The sequence below is a fragment of the Vipera ursinii genome, assembly GCF_947247035.1.
Source record: "Vipera ursinii genome assembly, chromosome: 3".
In the NCBI taxonomy this organism is placed as follows: domain Eukaryota; kingdom Metazoa; phylum Chordata; class Lepidosauria; order Squamata; family Viperidae; genus Vipera; species Vipera ursinii.
The window spans coordinates 212,554,148-212,574,026 of NC_139516.1; the positions used below are offsets into that span (position 1 = coordinate 212,554,148).

Genomic DNA, 19,879 nt, shown 5'->3' on the forward strand with positions numbered 1-19,879 from the left:
AAGACTGTCCCAATTATCGTACTTTCCTTCCAGGTTTCCACTTGCATCCAATGGTCCAAAAACTTGTGGTTTCCTCATGGCACCTTCCCTTTTTTGTCTCTGCAGGACCCCACTGACCAGCAGCAGCAGCCATGGAAGCCCCACGGCCAACTAGCTCACCGGCCCCTGACATCAGAAGCATCTCGGGAGTCTTTGTGGAGGCTTCTGGCAAGACCACAACTCTGGCACAAGCTCTCCAGGACCACCTGATCCAGCCGGATGTTGCCCTGGCCCTGCTGGAAGCCCAGGCAGCCACAGGTGGCATTGTTGACCCTGTGGGTGAGCGGCTTCTCCCTGTGGCAGAGGCCCTGGCGGTGGGACTGGCAGGGCTCGAAATGAAGGAGAAGCTGCTGCACGCAGAGCGGGCAGTGACGGGCTTCCCTGACCCCTACACAGAGGAGAAGGTCTCCCTCTACCAAGCCATCCAAAAAGAGCTGATTGGAAGAAAGCTGGGCCTCTGTCTCCTGGAAGCCCAGATAGCCACTGGAGGGGTCATTCAGCCTGTTTCTGGCCACCGCGTCCCTCTGCAAGAGGCCTACGCACAGGGCTACTTGGACGAGGGCTTGAGCAACTCCCTCTCTGATCCAGGGAACGAGGAGGCCAAGGGCTTCAGCGATCCTAATACTGACCAGATGGTCACCTACACAGAACTGATGAGAAGATGCGTGGCAGACCCAGCCAGAGGCCTGCTCTTGCTGCCTCTCAAGATCTCTTTCCCTGGACTGAGAGGGGCTGTGTGCAGCCAGGAGCTGCTGGATTCTGGAGTCATTGATGCCGCCGTGTTTGAAGCCCTCCAGAAGGGGGAGATGACCGTGCGGGAAGTGGCAGAGATGGATTCCGTGCAACAATCCACTTCGGAGATCACCAGCATCGCTGGAGTAGCCGTCCTGTCAACAAATGAATGCAAGAGTCTCTACCAGGCTTTAGTAGAGCATCTCCTCCCGCCTGGCGCAGCTGAAATTCTGTTGCAGGCTCAGGTGGCCTCGGGCTATTTAATTGACCCCGTCAAGAATGCCAAATTCACCGTGGCTGAGGCCGTCCAGGCAGGAGTCGTTGGGCCGGAGCTCTTTGGGAAACTGACTTCAGCTGAGAGGGCCGTCACAGGATACAAGGACCCCTACACGGGGGAGACCATCTCTTTGTTTCAAGCCATGCAGAAACACCTGGTGCCCAGGAACCCGGGCCTTTGCCTGCTGGATGCTCAGCTCGCCACTGGAGGCGTCATTGACCCAGAGGCCCATCACCGACTTCCTGCAAGGGTGGCCCTGCAGAGGGGCCACTTAGATGAAGAGACATACAGCCTCCTCTGCAACCCTACGGAGAAGGTTCGTGGGTTCTTTGAGCCCAACTCAAAGGAGAGGTTGTCCTATGGGGAGCTGCTCTTGCGGTGCGTCTCCGATCCACATACTGGGCTCTGCCTCTTGCCTCTTTCTGGGAATCAGGAGAGGATTTGCACCTTCATTGACCACAATACAAAGCTGGCCCTGAAAAACACTATGGTGTCTGTGGCCTCTGGTAGGTTCAAAGGAAGGCCCGTATCCCTCTGGAAGCTCCTCTTCTCGGAATACCTGACGGGAGAGCAGAGGAGAACCCTTACCCAGCAATTCTCCTCCGGGTCCCTTTCCACTCAGCAGCTGGCTGACAAAATCCGTCTCGTGGTGGAGCAGACCACTGCCGACTCCCGAGTCACCTTTGAAGGCTTGAGAGAAAAGGTGACGCCTGCCCAGCTCCTGAGCTCTGAAATCATCAACAGAGACTTATTTGAGAAGTTAACGCAGGGAGAGACCCTGGTCAAAGAGGTGATTAACATGGGCACGGTGAAGAAATACCTGGAAGGGACTGGTAGCATTGGGGGGCTGCTCCTGCCCGACTCCCAGGAGAGAATGAGCATCTACGAGGCCAAGAGGAAGGGTCTCCTCCGCCCTGGAACGGCGCTCATCCTTCTGGAAGCTCAGGCGGCCACAGGGCACATCATTGACCCCATGGCCAATCAGAGATATTCCGTGGACGAGGCCTTGCGTGGCAACATCATTGGTCCAGATATGTATAGCAAGTTGCTGGCTGCTGAGAAAGCAGTGACTGGCTATAAGGACCCTTATACTGGGAACAAGATCTCCCTTTTCCAGGCCATGAAAAAAGACCTCATCGTCAAAGAACATGCCATTCGCCTTCTGGAGGCCCAGATCGCCACCGGAGGCATCATCGATCCTGTCAACAGTCATCGCCTCCCGGTGGAAGTGGCCTACAAGCGGGGCTTTTTTGAGAAGAAGATGAGCCTGATCCTGTCAGATCCCAGTGATGACACCAAAGGCTTCTTTGACCCAAACACGCATGAGAACCTAACTTACCTGCAGTTAAAGGAGAAGTGCATTGTGGAGCCCACCACGGGCCTCTGCCTCCTGCCACTCAACAGCAAAAAGCACCAACCCCTGGATGATGCCACCAAGCAGGCTTTCAGGAGCTCCTGGCTCTTTGTCAAACATGGGCGCTTCCAAGGACAAAGAGTCTCCCTGTGGGATCTGCTGAACTCGGAGTATTTCAGTGAGGGAAAGAGAAAGGAAGTCTTCAACCACTACAGGCTTCGGAAGGTCACCCTGGAGGAGATTTGCCTCGCTTTGGAAGAGGAAATGAAGAAATGGGCTTGCATCCAGTTCCCGGCCCTCAGAGGGAAAGTCAGCGCTTACCACCTGCTGGAGAGAGGCATCATTGACCGGGCTCTCTTTGAGGAGATCCTAGATGGAGGGGTGAGGCCAGAGGATGTTCTGCGTCTGGATTCGGTCCGAAGGTACCTCTACGGCACGGGAAGCATCGGGGGAATTCTGCTGCAGCCCTCCAATGAGAGACTGAGCCTCTATGAGGCCATGAAGAGGGACATGGTGATGCCCGGGGTTGCCCTGCCCTTGCTGGAGGCCCAAGCAGCTACTGGATTCCTTGTGGATCCTGTGAGCAGCCAGAGACTCTCCCTGGATGATGCGGTGAAGAAAGGCCTGGTTGGCCCTGAGCTTTATGAGGTCTTGCAGCAGGCTGAAGAAGCTGTCACGGGCTACAGGGACCCCTTCACCGGCAAGATCATCTCCCTCTTCCAAGCAATGAAGAAAGGCCTTTTGGCCGACAGGAAAGCCAGGCAGCTGATGGATGCCCAGCTGGCTACTGGGGGGGTCATGGACCCACACAGCGGCCACTATGTCCCCATAGAATTTGCCCAGAAAAATGGCTACCTCGATGAGGAGTTCAGGAAAACCTTTTCCGACCCGAGCAGTGACTCCAAGGCTTTCAGCACCCTGGACAAGAAAGAGAGGGTCAGCTATGGCCAGTTGATGGACAGGTGTCTGAAGGAGGCACATTCGGACATTCGCCTCTTGCCTCTGGCGGAAACAGCTTCTGCTCGCTACACTGAAGAACAGATCCAGCAGCGCTTTAAGGAGACCTTTGTTGAGGACAAGGGGGTCTCTCTCTGGGACCTTCTGAGTTCCAGTTACTTCACTGAGGAGCAGAAGTCAGACTTTCTGGAGAAGTACAGCTCCGGAGCAGTTTCCCTTCACCAGCTGGTCAGCCTTGTCCAGGAGGTTATTAACGACATAGAAATGAAAGCTAAGGCGCAGGTCACTTTCCAAGGCCTGAGAGGTGCGGTGCCAGCCGTCTGGCTCCTGGATGCAGGCATCATTTCGGAGAAGACGTTTGCTGAGCTGGCCCAGGGCAAGAGATCTCCCAGAGAAGTCTCTGAGATGGAAAGCGTCAAGCCGTACCTGCAGGGCACAGGGAGCATTGCTGGAGTTTTCATTCAGTCCTCCAAAGAAAAAATGGGCATTTACCAAGCTATGCAGGAAAGGCTCCTCCTGCCAGGAGTGGCGGCACAGCTGCTCAGTGCCCAGGCAGCCACTGGCTCCATCATGCACCCGGCATCTAATCGGAGGTTTGGCGTTGAGGATGCCATCAAAAGTGGCATCGTGGGAGAAGAGCTGATGGAAGAGCTGCTGCAAGCTGAGAAAGCGGTGAGTGGCTTCCCTGACCCCTACTCAGGGAAACCAATCTCAGTGTGCCAGGCTATTAGGAAGGAGCTCCTCCCTGCCAGGGTGGGCATCCCCATGCTTGAGGCTCAGCTGGCCGCTGGAGGAATCATCGACCCTGTTCATTGCCACCACCTGCCCCTCAGGGTGGCCTTCAAGCATGGCTTGATTGATGAAGAAATGCAGAGGACCCTGTCTCAGGACAGCAAGGAGAGCCAGGTTTTCTTTGACCCGAATGGCCAGGAGAGCCTCACCTATCAGCAGCTGAAGGACAGGTGCATCCAGGATCCCGAGATGGGGCTCTGGCTTCTCCCACTGTCCAAAGAGGCAGCTTTTTATGGAGACCAGCAAGCCATGGAAGTGCTGAAATCTTTCTCCGTCTCAATCAGCACTGGGAGGTTTAAAGGACAAGACGTTTCTCTCTGGGACTTGCTCCACTCCGAGTACATCCCGGACGCCAAGCGGAGAGAGCTGGTGCTGAGATACAAAGAAACACATGAGGAGCTCCTTCAAGAAATGGCATCATCCATCAAGAAGATCATTGAAGAGACAGAGCAACAAGGCAAGAGGTTCACTTTCGAAGGCCTAAGAAAGAAGGTGTCAGCTAGCGACCTCTTCCAGTCCCAGCTCATAGACATGACAACCCTGGACGAACTCAGGCGGGGGAAGACAACGGTCCAGGAAGTCAGCAAGATGGATTCCGTCAAGCGCTTTCTGGAGGGGTGCAACTTCATAGCGGGGGTCCTCATAGAACCAGATCGTGAAAAAATGAGCCTCTACCAAGCCATGAGGCAGGGTCTGCTGAGGCCAGGGGCAGCTCTGGTCTTGCTGGAGGCCCAGGCAGCCACCGGGTACCTCATTGACCCAGTGAAAAACAAGAAGCTCTCCGTGGACGAAGCAGTGTCAGCAGGGCTGATTGGAAGAGAAATCTATGAGAAGCTGCTGAGTGCAGAAAAAGCCGTCACAGGATACACAGATCCCTACACCAAGGGACAAATCTCCCTCTTCGAGGCCATGAACCAGGAGCTGATCGTGAGGAGCCATGGTATCCGCCTGCTGGAGGCGCAGATTGCCACAGGGGGCATCATCGACCCCGTACACAGCCACCGCATCCCAGTGGAGGTTGCATATAAGCGAGGCTACTTTGATGAAGACCTGAACTGCATCCTTCTGGACCCCACGGATGATACCAAGGGCTTTTTTGACCCCAATACTCATGAGAACCTCACTTACCTGCAGCTTCTGGAACGCTGCATCCAAGATTCAGAAAGTGGGCTGTACATGCTGCAGATTGTCAGAAGAGGGGACACCTACTTCTACATTGACGAGGCAACAAAAGAGTTTCTGAGAATGCAGACCATGAAAGTGCAAGTAGGCCGGTACAAAGACCAAGTGGTCTCTGTGTGGAGCCTCCTCTGCTCCCCATATATCCAGGAACAGAAGCGGAAAGATCTAGTCAGGCAGTATAAGAGCGAGAAGCTCAGTTTGCCACAGCTCTGCAAAACCATCACCACCATTGTGGAGGAAACAGAACAGGCAACCCAGAAGCTCAAGCTGAAGGGACTGAGAGGGCAAGAGGTGTCTGCCGCAGAGCTCTTCAATGCAGAAATCATTGACAAGGTGACCTTGGACAGGCTACACCTGCAGACCCTTCCTCTGCCACAGCTTGCCCAGAGGGACATCGTGAAGCGCTACCTGGAGGGGACAGGCTGCATTGCGGGTGTCTTGGTGGCTGGCCAGGGGCTGAGCCTGCTTACCTATGAGGCCGTGAAGAGAGGCTTTCTCTCCCCAGAACATGCCCTGCTATTATTGGAGGCGCAGGCTGCCACAGGGCTCCTTACTGACCTGGTGGAGAAGAAGGCCTTCTCAGTTGACCAGGCCATCTCTCTTGGGCTGGTTGGGGAGGAGTTTCACAAGGCGCTCCTCCTTGCTGAGAAAGCCGTTATTGGATACACCGACCCCTCCACAGGAGACAAAGTCTCCCTTTTCCAAGCCATGAAAAGAAACCTGGTAGAGAAAGCCCACGCCCTCCGGCTGCTGGAGGCACAGATGGCCACGGGCGGCATCATTGACCCCATGCATAGTCACCGCCTGCCTGTGGAGGTGGCTTGCAGACGGGGCTACTTGGATGAAGAAACTTTCCTCTTGCTTTCTGATGAGGGGCTTGTTCCCAAAGGATTTGTAGATCCCAACACTCAGGAAAGGATCAGCTACACTCAGCTCCTGCTCAGGTGCATCAAAGATACAAAGACAGGTGCATTCCTGCTGCCCTTATTGGAGAAGAGGGAGTACATGTTTGCGGATGAAAAAACTAAGTGCGTCCTCTCATCTTGCAAAATAAAAGTAGGCCTAGGGAAATACAAAGGACAGCCCATTTCTCTTTGGGAACTTCTTTCTTCAGACTACGTTACAAAAGAAATGCAGAAGGAGATGATTAAAAAATATAAAGAGGGAGGCTTTGCAGTTTTGCAGAGCATCACAGCTGAAATACTGAAGATAATAGAGGAAACAGAAGACCACAGAAAAGACATATGGTTCCAAGGACTACGGAGGCAAGTCACAGCTTCTGAACTACTAAAGGCGGACATCATTAATGAACAAACTATGAAAGATTTGCAGGCAGGAAAAGAGACAGCGCAGGTTGTAGCCAAAATGGATTCGGTGAAGAGGTACCTGGAAGGCACCAACTGCATCGCTGGCGTGATGGTGCCATCCAGGACAGATCCTTCCAGATCAGAGAAGATGACCATCTACCAGGCCATGTGGAAAGGCATTCTGAGGCCAGGCACGGCCCTGGTACTGCTGGAGGCACAGGCCGCCACGGGCTTCATCATCGACCCATCGAAAAATGAGAGACTCTCTGTAAGTCAGGCAGTTGAAGCTGCTGTCGTAGGGGAAGAAATACAGAAAAAGCTGCTTTGTGCAGAGAGAGCCGTGACAGGTTATACAGATCCAAACACAGGAAAAAGCATTTCCCTCTTCCAAGCAATGAAAAAGGAAATAATCTTAAAAGAGCACGGGATCCGCCTGCTCGAAGCCCAGATTGCCACGGGTGGCATCATCGATCCTGTGCACAGTCACCGCCTCCCCGTGGAAGTAGCGTACAAGCGGGGCTACTTTGATGAAGAAATGAACCAGATCCTCTCCGATCCCACAGACGACACCAAGGGCTTCTTTGACCCAAACACACACGAAAACCTCACTTACCTGCAGCTTCTGCAGCGGTGCCTGCCCGATCCGGAGACTGGTTTGCTGCTGCTCCACATCATGGACATGGGCTGCTTCTCCTCTTTCCTCAACGAGAACACCAGGAAGGCTTTGCAAGAGGCCAAGGCCAAGATCGGCGTGGGGCTGTTCCAGGACCAAGAGGTTTCTGCGTGGGACCTCCTCTTCTCCAGATACATCCTTCCGTCCAAGAGGCAGGACTTGCTGCGGCAGTACAAAGCAGGCACCGTGACACTTGAGCGCCTCACCCAAGTCCTCATCGCCATCGTCACCGAGGCAGAGGAAAAGAGCGCCAGGCCCATCGGTCACAAAGACGCTCCCAACCAACCAACCACAACAGCAGATGCTGCCACGGATCAACCAAGCCTTGCAGAGCCCTGGACGAAGACCCTTGAGTCCACAACTGTGGATATCCCTGCAGGCGACTGCCAAGGGCAGAGGGTCACTCTGTGGGACCTGCTTTTCTCAAACAACATCTCTGAGGAAAAGAGGGCAGAGTTACTGGACTTGTACAAAAGTGGGCTGCTGTCCACGGAGCGGCTCACCACCATCCTCCACACACTGGTTGTCAAAAAGGAAGCCACCAGCAGGAAGCTCGATGTGAAGGTGAGGAGTCCAGCTCAAGAGACGGCGCCAGATCACCAGGCTCTGAGGGCTTCCTCCTTAGACCCGGCAAACTGGGAAAGCGCCCTGCGCTCTGAACTCCTCCCAGCACCTTCCGCTGAACAAAAGCTCTCCGCCTGGGACATCCTGTTCTCCGAGCGCTTCGCAGAGCACGAACGGGAAGAGCTTCTGAGCAGATACAGGAGGGGCAGCCTCCCCCTTAAGGAGCTCACAAAGCTTCTCATCGACCGCCTTCCCAGGACCACAAGCAGCAAACGTCATCTTTCCACGGACTTCCACACACCCAGCTCTAGTGGTGAGGCCGAAGAGACCAAAGAAGAGGGGGAAGATGATGCTGCCGACCTGGGAGACAAAGAGGAGGCTCTGAAGTCCCGGATGGTGGAGGTCACCGCTGCGGCGTTTCACGGGCGTAAAGTGTCGGTGTGGGAGGTGCTTCATTCCAAGTACATCCCTGAGGAGAAAAGGAAGGAGCTTCTACAACTGTACCAATCGGGCATCCTCACCATTGACCAGATGGAGACTGTGGTCTCCGCCATTGTCAATAAGACAGAGGAAATGAAAAAGACAGAACCGTCCCACGCTCCTTTGTCTTCTGGCTCCTGGGAGGATCCCTTGCGTAACCAGAACGTGACCCTGCAAGTTGGCGAGCTCCAAGGACAGAGAGTCTCCCTCTGGGAACTCCTCTTCTCCCAAAGCATTCCAGAAAGCCAAAGAGAGGAGCTGCTGATGAAATATCGATTGGGATCCTTGACCATTCAGGAAATGATCACCACCCTGACCTCGCTTCACGCCAAGGACAGGGCTTCTTCCCCAGGAGAGGAAGCCACTCTTTCCTCCCAGCACAACGAACTGGAACGCACCTTGCGACAGGTGACGATAGACGTGCCTGTGGGTGAGTTTCAAGGCTCCAGGCGATCCGCGTGGGAGCTCCTCTTCTCCAAGTACGTGACTGGGGCCAAGCGCCAGGAGCTGCTGCAGAAGTACCAAGAGAGGACTGTGTCCCCAGGCGAGCTGGTCCAAATACTCATCACCCTGATTGAAGAGATGGAAGAGAAGGGCAACCAGCTGAAATTCTCGGGGCTCAGGAAGCAGGTGTCAGCCTCAGAACTGTTCGACTCCCGCATCATCAACCAAGACACGCTCTCTGAGCTCGCACAAGGCAGCAAAACGGTGGAAGAGGTCACAGAAATGGATTCGGTGAAGAGGTATCTGGAAGGCAACAGCTGCATCGCTGGCGTGATGGTGCCATCCAGGAAAGACCCTTCCAAGTCAGAGAAAATGACCATCTACCAGGCCATGTGGAAAGGCATTCTGAGGCCAGGCACAGCCCTGGTGTTGCTGGAGGCACAGGCCACCACGGGCTTCGTCACCGACCCCCTGGGGAACAAAAAACTCTCCGTCGATGACGCTGTCTCCGTTGAACTGGTGGGAGCCGAGCTGCGGGAGAAGCTTCTCTCTGCAGAGAGGGCTGTGACCGGCTATAAGGACCCCCATACGGGGAACAAGCTCTCCCTCTTCCAGGCCATGAAGAAAGGTCTCATAGTCAAAGAGCACGGGATCCGCCTGCTCGAAGCCCAGATTGCCACGGGTGGCATCATCGATCCTGTGCACAGTCACCGCCTCCCCGTGGAAGTAGCATACAAGCGGGGCTACTTTGATGAAGAAATGAACCAGATCCTCTCCGATCCCACAGATGACACCAAGGGCTTCTTTGACCCAAACACACACGAAAACCTCACTTACCTGCAGCTTCTGCAGCGGTGCCTGCCCGATCCGGAGACTGGTTTGCTGCTGCTCCACATCATGGACAAGGGCTGCTTCTCCTCTTTCCTCAACGAGAACACCAGGAAGGCTTTGCAGGAGGCCAAGACCAAGATCGGCATGGGGCTGTTCCAGGACCAAGAGGTTTCTGCGTGGGACCTCCTCTTCTCCAGATACATCCTTCCATCCAAGAGGCAGGACTTGCTGCGGCAGTACAAAGCAGGCACCGTGACACTTGAGCGCCTCACCCAAGTCCTCATCGCCATCGTCACCAAAGCAGAGGAAAAGAGCGCCAGGCCCATCGGTCACAAAGACGCTCCCAACCAACCAACCACAACAGCAGATGCTGCCACGGATCAACCAAGCCTTGCAGAGCCCTGGACGAAGACCCTTGAGTCCACAACTGTGGATATCCCTGCAGGCGACTGCCAAGGGCAGAGGGTCACTCTGTGGGACCTGCTTTTCTCAAACAACATCTCTGAGGAAAAGAGGACAGAGTTACTGGACTTGTACAAAAGTGGGCTGCTGTCCACGGAGCGGCTCACCACCATCCTCCACACACTGGTTGTCAAAAAGGAAGCCACCAGCAGGAAGCTCGATGTGAAGGTGAGGAGTCCAGCTCAAGAGACGGCGCCAGATCACCAGGCTCTGAGGGCTTCCTCCTTAGACCCGGCAAACTGGGAAAGCACCCTGCGCTCTGAACTCCTCCCAGCACCTTCCGCTGAACAAAAGCTGTCCGCCTGGGACATCCTGTTCTCCGAGCGCTTCGCAGAGCACGAACGGGAAGAGCTTCTGAGCAGATACAGGAGGGGCAGCCTCCCCCTTAAGGAGCTCACAAAGCTTCTCATCGACCGCCTTCCCAGGACCACAAGCAGCAAACGTCATCTTTCCACGGACTTCCACACACCCAGCTCTAGTGGCGAGGCCGAAGAGACCAAAGAAGAGGGGGAAGATGATGCTGCCGACCTGGGAGACAAAGAGGAGGCTCTGAAGTCCCGGATGGTGGAGGTCACCGCTGCGGCGTTTCACGGGCGTAAAGTGTCGGTGTGGGAGGTGCTCCATTCCAAGTACATCCCTGAGGAGAAAAGGAAGGAGCTTCTACAACTGTACCAATCGGGCATCCTCACCATTGACCAGATGGAGACTGTGGTCTCCGCCATTGTCAATAAGACAGAGGAAATGAAAAAGACAGAACCGTCCCACGCTCCTTTGTCTTCTGGCTCCTGGGAGGATCCCTTGCGTAACCAGAACGTGACCCTGCAAGTTGGCGAGCTCCAAGGACAGAGAGTCTCCCTCTGGGAACTCCTCTTCTCCCAAAGCATTCCAGAAAGCCAAAGAGAGGAGCTGCTGATGAAATATCGATTGGGATCCTTGACCATTCAGGAAATGATCACCACCCTGACCTCGCTTCACGCCAAGGACAGGGCTTCTTCCCCAGGAGAGGAAGCCACTCTTTCCTCCCAGCACAACGAACTGGAACGCACCTTGCGACAGGTGACGATAGACGTGCCTGTGGGTGAGTTTCAAGGCTCCAGGCGATCCGCGTGGGAGCTCCTCTTCTCCAAGTACGTGACTGGGGCCAAGCGCCAGGAGCTGCTGCAGAAGTACCAAGAGAGGACTGTGGCCCCAGGCGAGCTGGTCCAAATACTCATCACCCTGATTGAAGAGATGGAAGAGAAGGGCAACCAGCTGAAATTCTCGGGGCTCAGGAAGCAGGTGTCAGCCTCAGAACTGTTCGACTCCCGCATCATCAACCAAGACACGCTCTCTGAGCTCGCACAAGGCAGCAAAACGGTGGAAGAGGTCACAGAAATGGATTCGGTGAAGAGGTATCTGGAAGGCAACAGCTGCATCGCTGGCGTGATGGTGCCATCCAGGAAAGACCCTTCCAAGTCAGAGAAAATGACCATCTACCAGGCCATGTGGAAAGGCATTCTGAGGCCAGGCACAGCCCTGGTGTTGCTGGAGGCACAGGCCGCCACGGGCTTCGTCACCGACCCCCTGGGGAACAAAAAACTCTCCGTCGATGACGCTGTCTCCGTTGAACTGGTGGGAGCCGAGCTGCGGGAGAAGCTTCTCTCTGCAGAGAGGGCTGTGACCGGCTATAAGGACCCCTATACGGAGAACAAGCTCTCCCTCTTCCAGGCCATGAAGAAAGGTCTCATAGTCAAAGAGCACGGGATCCGCCTGCTCGAAGCCCAGATTGCCACGGGTGGCATCATCGATCCTGTGCACAGTCACCGCCTCCCCGTGGAAGTAGCGTACAAGCGGGGCTACTTTGATGAAGAAATGAACCAGATCCTCTCCGATCCCACAGACGACACCAAGGGCTTCTTTGACCCAAACACACACGAAAACCTCACTTACCTGCAGCTTCTGCAGCGGTGCCTGCCCGATCCGGAGACTGGTTTGCTGCTGCTCCACATCATGGACATGGGCTGCTTCTCCTCTTTCCTCAACGAGAACACCAGGAAGGCTTTGCAGGAGGCCAAGACCAAGATCGGCGTGGGGCTGTTCCAGGACCAAGAGGTTTCTGCGTGGGACCTCCTCTTCTCCAGATACATCCTTCCGTCCAAGAGGCAGGACTTGCTGCGGCAGTACAAAGCAGGCACCGTGACACTTGAGCGCCTCACCCAAGTCCTCATCGCCATCGTCACCGAGGCAGAGGAAAAGAGCGCCAGGCCCATCGGTCACAAAGACGCTCCCAACCAACCAACCACAACAGCAGATGCTGCCACGGATCAACCAAGCCTTGCAGAGCCCTGGATGAAGACCCTTGAGTCCACAACCGTGGATATCCCTGCAGGCGACTGCCAAGGGCAGAGGGTCACTCTGTGGGACCTGCTTTTCTCCAACAACATCTCTGAGGAAAAGAGGACAGAGTTACTGGACTTGTACAAAAGTGGGCTGCTGTCCACGGAGCGGCTCACCACCATCCTCCACACACTGGTTGTCAAAAAGGAAGCCACCAGCAGGAAGCTCGATGTGAAGGTGAGGAGTCCAGCTCAAGAGACGGCGCCAGATCACCAGGCTCTGAGGGCTTCCTCCTTACACCCGGCAAACTGGGAAAGCGCCCTGCGCTCTGAACTCCTCCCAGCACCTTCCGCTGAACAAAAGCTGTCCGCCTGGGACATCCTGTTCTCCGAGCGCTTCGCAGAGCACGAACGGGAAGAGCTTCTGAGCAGATACAGGAGGGGCAGCCTCCCCCTTAAGGAGCTCACAAAGCTTCTCATCGACCGCCTTCCCAGGACCACAAGCAGCAAACGTCATCTTTCCACGGACTTCCACACACCCAGCTCTAGTGGCGAGGCCGAAGAGACCAAAGAAGAGGGGGAAGATGATGCTGCCGACCTGGGAGACAAAGAGGAGGCTCTGAAGTCCCGGATGGTGGAGGTCACCGCTGCGGCGTTTCACGGGCGTAAAGTGTCGGTGTGGGAGGTGCTTCATTCCAAGTACATCCCTGAGGAGAAAAGGAAGGAGCTTCTACAACTGTACCAATCGGGCATCCTCACCATTGACCAGATGGAGACTGTGGTCTCCGCCATTGTCAATAAGACAGAGGAAATGAAAAAGACAGAACCGTCCCACGCTCCTTTGTCTTCTGGCTCCTGGGAGGATCCCTTGCGTAACCAGAACGTGACCCTGCAAGTTGGCGAGCTCCAAGGACAGAGAGTCTCCCTCTGGGAACTCCTCTTCTCCCAAAGCATTCCAGAAAGCCAAAGAGAGGAGCTGCTGATGAAATATCGATTGGGATCCTTGACCATTCAGGAAATGATCACCATCCTGACCTCGCTTCACGCCAAGGACAGGGATTCTTCCCCAGGAGAGGAAGCCACTCTTTCCTCCCAGCACAACGAACTGGAACGCACCTTGCGACAGGTGACGATAGACGTGCCTGTGGGTGAGTTTCAAGGCTCCAGGCGATCCGCGTGGGAGCTCCTCTTCTCCAAGTACGTGACTGGGGCCAAGCGCCAGGAGCTGCTGCAGAAGTACCAAGAGAGGACTGTGTCCCCAGGCGAGCTGGTCCAAATACTCATCACCCTGATTGAAGAGATGGAAGAGAAGGGCAACCAGCTGAAATTCTCGGGGCTCAGGAAGCAGGTGTCAGCCTCAGAACTGTTCGACTCCCGCATCATCAACCAAGACACGCTCTCTGAGCTCGCACAAGGCAGCAAAACGGTGGAAGAGGTCACAGAAATGGATTCGGTGAAGAGGTATCTGGAAGGCAACAGCTGCATCGCTGGCGTGATGGTGCCATCCAGGAAAGACCCTTCCAAGTCAGAGAAAATGACCATCTACCAGGCCATGTGGAAAGGCATTCTGAGGCCAGGCACAGCCCTGGTGTTGCTGGAGGCACAGGCCGCCACGGGCTTCGTCACTGACCCCCTGGGGAACAAAAAACTCTCCGTCGATGACGCTGTCTCCGTTGAACTGGTGGGAGCCGAGCTGCGGGAGAAGCTTCTCTCTGCAGAGAGGGCTGTGACCGGCTATAAGGACCCCTATACGGGGAACAAGCTCTCCCTCTTCCAGGCCATGAAGAAAGGTCTCATAGTCAAAGAGCACGGGATCCGCCTGCTCGAAGCCCAGATTGCCACGGGTGGCATCATCGATCCTGTGCACAGTCACCGCCTCCCCGTGGAAGTAGCGTACAAGCGGGGCTACTTTGATGAAGAAATGAACCAGATCCTCTCTGATCCCACAGACGACACCAAGGGCTTCTTTGACCCAAACACACACGAAAACCTCACTTACCTGCAGCTTCTGCAGCGGTGCCTGCCCGATCCGGAGACTGGTTTGCTGCTGCTCCACATCATGGACAAGGGCTGCTTCTCCTCTTTCCTCAACGAGAACACCAGGAAGGCTTTGCAGGAGGCCAAGACCAAGATCGGCATGGGGCTGTTCCAGGACCAAGAGGTTTCTGCGTGGGACCTCCTCTTCTCCAGATACATCCTTCCGTCCAAGAGGCAGGACTTGCTGCGGCAGTACAAAGCAGGCACCGTGACACTTGAGCGCCTCACCCAAGTCCTCATCGCCATCGTCACCGAGGCAGAGGAAAAGAGCGCCAGGCCCATCGGTCACAAAGACGCTCCCAACCAACCAACCACAACAGCAGATGCTGCCACGGATCAACCAAGCCTTGCAGAGCCCTGGATGAAGACCCTTGAGTCCACAACCGTGGATATCCCTGCAGGCGACTGCCAAGGGCAGAGGGTCACTCTGTGGGACCTGCTTTTCTCCAACAACATCTCTGAGGAAAAGAGGACAGAGTTACTGGACTTGTACAAAAGTGGGCTGCTGTCCACGGAGCGGCTCACCACCATCCTCCACACACTGGTTGTCAAAAAGGAAGCCACCAGCAGGAAGCTCGATGTGAAGGTGAGGAGTCCAGCTCAAGAGACGGCGCCAGATCACCAGGCTCTGAGGGCTTCCTCCTTAGACCCGGCAAACTGGGAAAGCGCCCTGCGCTCTGAACTCCTCCCAGCACCTTCCGCTGAACAAAAGCTCTCCGCCTGGGACATCCTGTTCTCCGAGCGCTTCGCAGAGCACGAACGGGAAGAGCTTCTGAGCAGATACAGGAGGGGCAGCCTCCCCCTTAAGGAGCTCACAAAGCTTCTCATCGACCGCCTTCCCAGGACCACAAGCAGCAAACGTCATCTTTCCACGGACTTCCACACACCCAGCTCTAGTGGCGAGGCCGAAGAGACCAAAGAAGAGGGGGAAGATGATGCTGCCGACCTGGGAGACAAAGAGGAGGCTCTGAAGTCCCGGATGGTGGAGGTCACCGCTGCGGCGTTTCACGGGCGTAAAGTGTCGGTGTGGGAGGTGCTTCATTCCAAGTACATCCCTGAGGAGAAAAGGAAGGAGCTTCTACAACTGTACCAATCGGGCATCCTCACCATTGACCAGATGGAGACTGTGGTCTCCGCCATTGTCAATAAGACAGAGGAAATGAAAAAGACAGAACCGTCCCACGCTCCTTTGTCTTCTGGCTCCTGGGAGGATCCCTTGCGTAACCAGAACGTGACCCTGCAAGTTGGCGAGCTCCAAGGACAGAGAGTCTCCCTCTGGGAACTCCTCTTCTCCCAAAGCATTCCAGAAAGCCAAAGAGAGGAGCTGCTGATGAAATATCGATTGGGATCCTTGACCATTCAGGAAATGATCACCATCCTGACCTCGCTTCACGCCAAGGACAGGGATTCTTCCCCAGGAGAGGAAGCCACTCTTTCCTCCCAGCACAACGAACTGGAACGCACCTTGCGACAGGTGACGATAGACGTGCCTGTGGGTGAGTTTCAAGGCTCCAGGCGATCCGCGTGGGAGCTCCTCTTCTCCAAGTACGTGACTGGGGCCAAGCGCCAGGAGCTGCTGCAGAAGTACCAAGAGAGGACTGTGTCCCCAGGCGAGCTGGTCCAAATACTCATCACCCTGATTGAAGAGATGGAAGAGAAGGGCAACCAGCTGAAATTCTCGGGGCTCAGGAAGCAGGTGTCAGCCTCAGAACTGTTCGACTCCCGCATCATCAACCAAGACACGCTCTCTGAGCTCGCACAAGGCAGCAAAACGGTGGAAGAGGTCACAGAAATGGATTCGGTGAAGAGGTATCTGGAAGGCAACAGCTGCATCGCTGGCGTGATGGTGCCATCCAGGAAAGACCCTTCCAAGTCAGAGAAAATGACCATCTACCAGGCCATGTGGAAAGGCATTCTGAGGCCAGGCACAGCCCTGGTGTTGCTGGAGGCACAGGCCGCCACGGGCTTCGTCACCGACCCCCTGGGGAACAAAAAACTCTCCGTCGATGACGCTGTCTCCGTTGAACTGGTGGGAGCCGAGCTGCGGGAGAAGCTTCTCTCTGCAGAGAGGGCTGTGACCGGCTATAAGGACCCCTATACGGGGAACAAGCTCTCCCTCTTCCAGGCCATGAAGAAAGGTCTCATAGTCAAAGAGCACGGGATCCGCCTGCTCGAAGCCCAGATTGCCACGGGTGGCATCATCGATCCTGTGCACAGTCACCGCCTCCCCGTGGAAGTAGCGTACAAGCGGGGCTACTTTGATGAAGAAATGAACCAGATCCTCTCTGATCCCACAGACGACACCAAGGGCTTCTTTGACCCAAACACACACGAAAACCTCACTTACCTGCAGCTTCTGCAGCGGTGCCTGCCCGATCCGGAGACTGGTTTGCTGCTGCTCCACATCATGGACAAGGGCTGCTTCTCCTCTTTCCTCAACGAGAACACCAGGAAGGCTTTGCAGGAGGCCAAGACCAAGATCGGCATGGGGCTGTTCCAGGACCAAGAGGTTTCTGCGTGGGACCTCCTCTTCTCCAGATACATCCTTCCGTCCAAGAGGCAGGACTTGCTGCGGCAGTACAAAGCAGGCACCGTGACACTTGAGCGCCTCACCCAAGTCCTCATCGCCATCGTCACCGAGGCAGAGGAAAAGAGCGCCAGGCCCATCGGTCACAAAGACGCTCCCAACCAACCAACCACAACAGCAGATGCTGCCACGGATCAACCAAGCCTTGGAGAGCCCTGGATGAAGACCCTTGAGTCCACAACCGTGGATATCCCTGCAGGCGACTGCCAAGGGCAGAGGGTCACTCTGTGGGACCTGCTTTTCTCAAACAACATCTCTGAGGAAAAGAGGGCAGAGTTACTGGACTTGTACAAAAGTGGGCTGCTGTCCACGGAGCGGCTCACCACCATCCTCCACACACTGGTTGTCAAAAAGGAAGCCACCAGCAGGAAGCTCGATGTGAAGGTGAGGAGTCCAGCTCAAGAGACGGCGCCAGATCACCAGGCTCTGAGGGCTTCCTCCTTAGACCCGGCAAACTGGGAAAGCGCCCTGCGCTCTGAACTCCTCCCAGCACCTTCCGCTGAACAAAAGCTCTCCGCCTGGGACATCCTGTTCTCCGAGCGCTTCGCAGAGCACGAACGGGAAGAGCTTCTGAGCAGATACAGGAGGGGCAGCCTCCCCCTTAAGGAGCTCACAAAGCTTCTCATCGACCGCCTTCCCAGGACCACAAGCAGCAAACGTCATCTTTCCACGGACTTCCACACACCCAGCTCTAGTGGCGAGGCCGAAGAGACCAAAGAAGAGGGGGAAGATGATGCTGCCGACCTGGGAGACAAAGAGGAGGCTCTGAAGTCCCGGATGGTGGAGGTCACCGCTGCGGCGTTTCACGGGCGTAAAGTGTCGGTGTGGGAGGTGCTTCATTCCAAGTACATCCCTGAGGAGAAAAGGAAGGAGCTTCTACAACTGTACCAATCGGGCATCCTCACCATTGACCAGATGGAGACTGTGGTCTCCGCCATTGTCAATAAGACAGAGGAAATGAAAAAGACAGAACCGTCCCACGCTCCTTTGTCTTCTGGCTCCTGGGAGGATCCCTTGCGTAACCAGAACGTGACCCTGCAAGTTGGCGAGCTCCAAGGACAGAGAGTCTCCCTCTGGGAACTCCTCTTCTCCCAAAGCATTCCAGAAAGCCAAAGAGAGGAGCTGCTGATGAAATATCGATTGGGATCCTTGACCATTCAGGAAATGATCACCATCCTGACCTCGCTTCACGCCAAGGACAGGGATTCTTCCCCAGGAGAGGAAGCCACTCTTTCCTCCCAGCACAACGAACTGGAACGCACCTTGCGACAGGTGACGATAGACGTGCCTGTGGGTGAGTTTCAAGGCTCCAGGCGATCCGCGTGGGAGCTCCTCTTCTCCAAGTACGTGACTGGGGCCAAGCGCCAGGAGCTGCTGCAGAAGTACCAAGAGAGGACTGTGTCCCCAGGCGAGCTGGTCCAAATACTCATCACCCTGATTGAAGAGATGGAAGAGAAGGGCAACCAGCTGAAATTCTCGGGGCTCAGGAAGCAGGTGTCAGCCTCAGAACTGTTCGACTCCCGCATCATCAACCAAGACACGCTCTCTGAGCTCGCACAAGGCAGCAAAACGGTGGAAGAGGTCACAGAAATGGATTCGGTGAAGAGGTATCTGGAAGGCAACAGCTGCATCGCTGGCGTGATGGTGCCATCCAGGAAAGACCCTTCCAAGTCAGAGAAAATGACCATCTACCAGGCCATGTGGAAAGGCATTCTGAGGCCAGGCACAGCCCTGGTGTTGCTGGAGGCACAGGCCGCCACGGGCTTCGTCACCGACCCCCTGGGGAACAAAAAACTCTCCGTCGATGACGCTGTCTCCGTTGAACTGGTGGGAGCCGAGCTGCGGGAGAAGCTTCTCTCTGCAGAGAGGGCTGTGACCGGCTATAAGGACCCCTATACGGGGAACAAGCTCTCCCTCTTCCAGGCCATGAAGAAAGGTCTCATAGTCAAAGAGCACGGGATCCGCCTGCTCGAAGCCCAGATTGCCACGGGTGGCATCATCGATCCTGTGCACAGTCACCGCCTCCCCGTGGAAGTAGCGTACAAGCGGGGCTACTTTGATGAAGAAATGAACCAGATCCTCTCTGATCCCACAGACGACACCAAGGGCTTCTTTGACCCAAACACACACGAAAACCTCACTTACCTGCAGCTTCTGCAGCGGTGCCTGCCCGATCCGGAGACTGGTTTGCTGCTGCTCCACATCATGGACAAGGGCTGCTTCTCCTCTTTCCTCAACGAGAACACCAGGAAGGCTTTGCAGGAGGCCAAGACCAAGATCGGCATGGGGCTGTTCCAGGACCAAGAGGTTTCTGCGTGGGACCTCCTCTTCTCCAGATACATCCTTCCGTCCAAGAGGCAGGACTTGCTGCGGCAGTACAAAGCAGGCACCGTGACACTTGAGCGCCTCACCCAAGTCCTCATCGCCATCGTCACCGAGGCAGAGGAAAAGAGCGCCAGGCCCATCGGTCACAAAGACGCTCCCAACCAACCAACCACAACAGCAGATGCTGCCACGGATCAACCAAGCCTTGGAGAGCCCTGGATGAAGACCCTTGAGTCCACAACCGTGGATATCCCTGCAGGCGACTGCCAAGGGCAGAGGGTCACTCTGTGGGACCTGCTTTTCTCAAACAACATCTCTGAGGAAAAGAGGGCAGAGTTACTGGACTTGTACAAAAGTGGGCTGCTGTCCACGGAGCGGCTCACCACCATCCTCCACACACTGGTTGTCAAAAAGGAAGCCACCAGCAGGAAGCTCGATGTGAAGGTGAGGAGTCCAGCTCAAGAGACGGCGCCAGATCACCAGGCTCGGAGGGCTTCCTCCTTAGACCCGGCAAACTGGGA

At 55.5% G+C, this 19,879-nt stretch overlaps 1 protein-coding gene across 1 annotated transcript in view; it reads left to right on the forward strand.

The window, feature by feature from the left end:
• Positions 1 to 131: 131 nt before the first annotated feature.
• The window catches only part of EPPK1 (epiplakin 1), a gene marked incomplete at its 5' end in the record, with an annotated part of 28,775 nt that continues 9,027 nt past the window's right edge, over positions 132 to 19,879 (forward strand). Inside the window, 7 exons of the mRNA XM_083360360.1 lie at positions 132 to 7,916; positions 8,196 to 10,301; positions 10,581 to 12,686; positions 12,966 to 15,071; positions 15,351 to 15,991; positions 16,985 to 17,456; positions 17,736 to 19,841. Coding sequence (XP_083216486.1) covers positions 132 to 7,916; positions 8,196 to 10,301; positions 10,581 to 12,686; positions 12,966 to 15,071; positions 15,351 to 15,991; positions 16,985 to 17,456; positions 17,736 to 19,841 — 17,322 coding nt within the window. The remainder of the gene's footprint in view (positions 7,917 to 8,195; positions 10,302 to 10,580; positions 12,687 to 12,965; positions 15,072 to 15,350; positions 15,992 to 16,984; positions 17,457 to 17,735; positions 19,842 to 19,879) is intronic.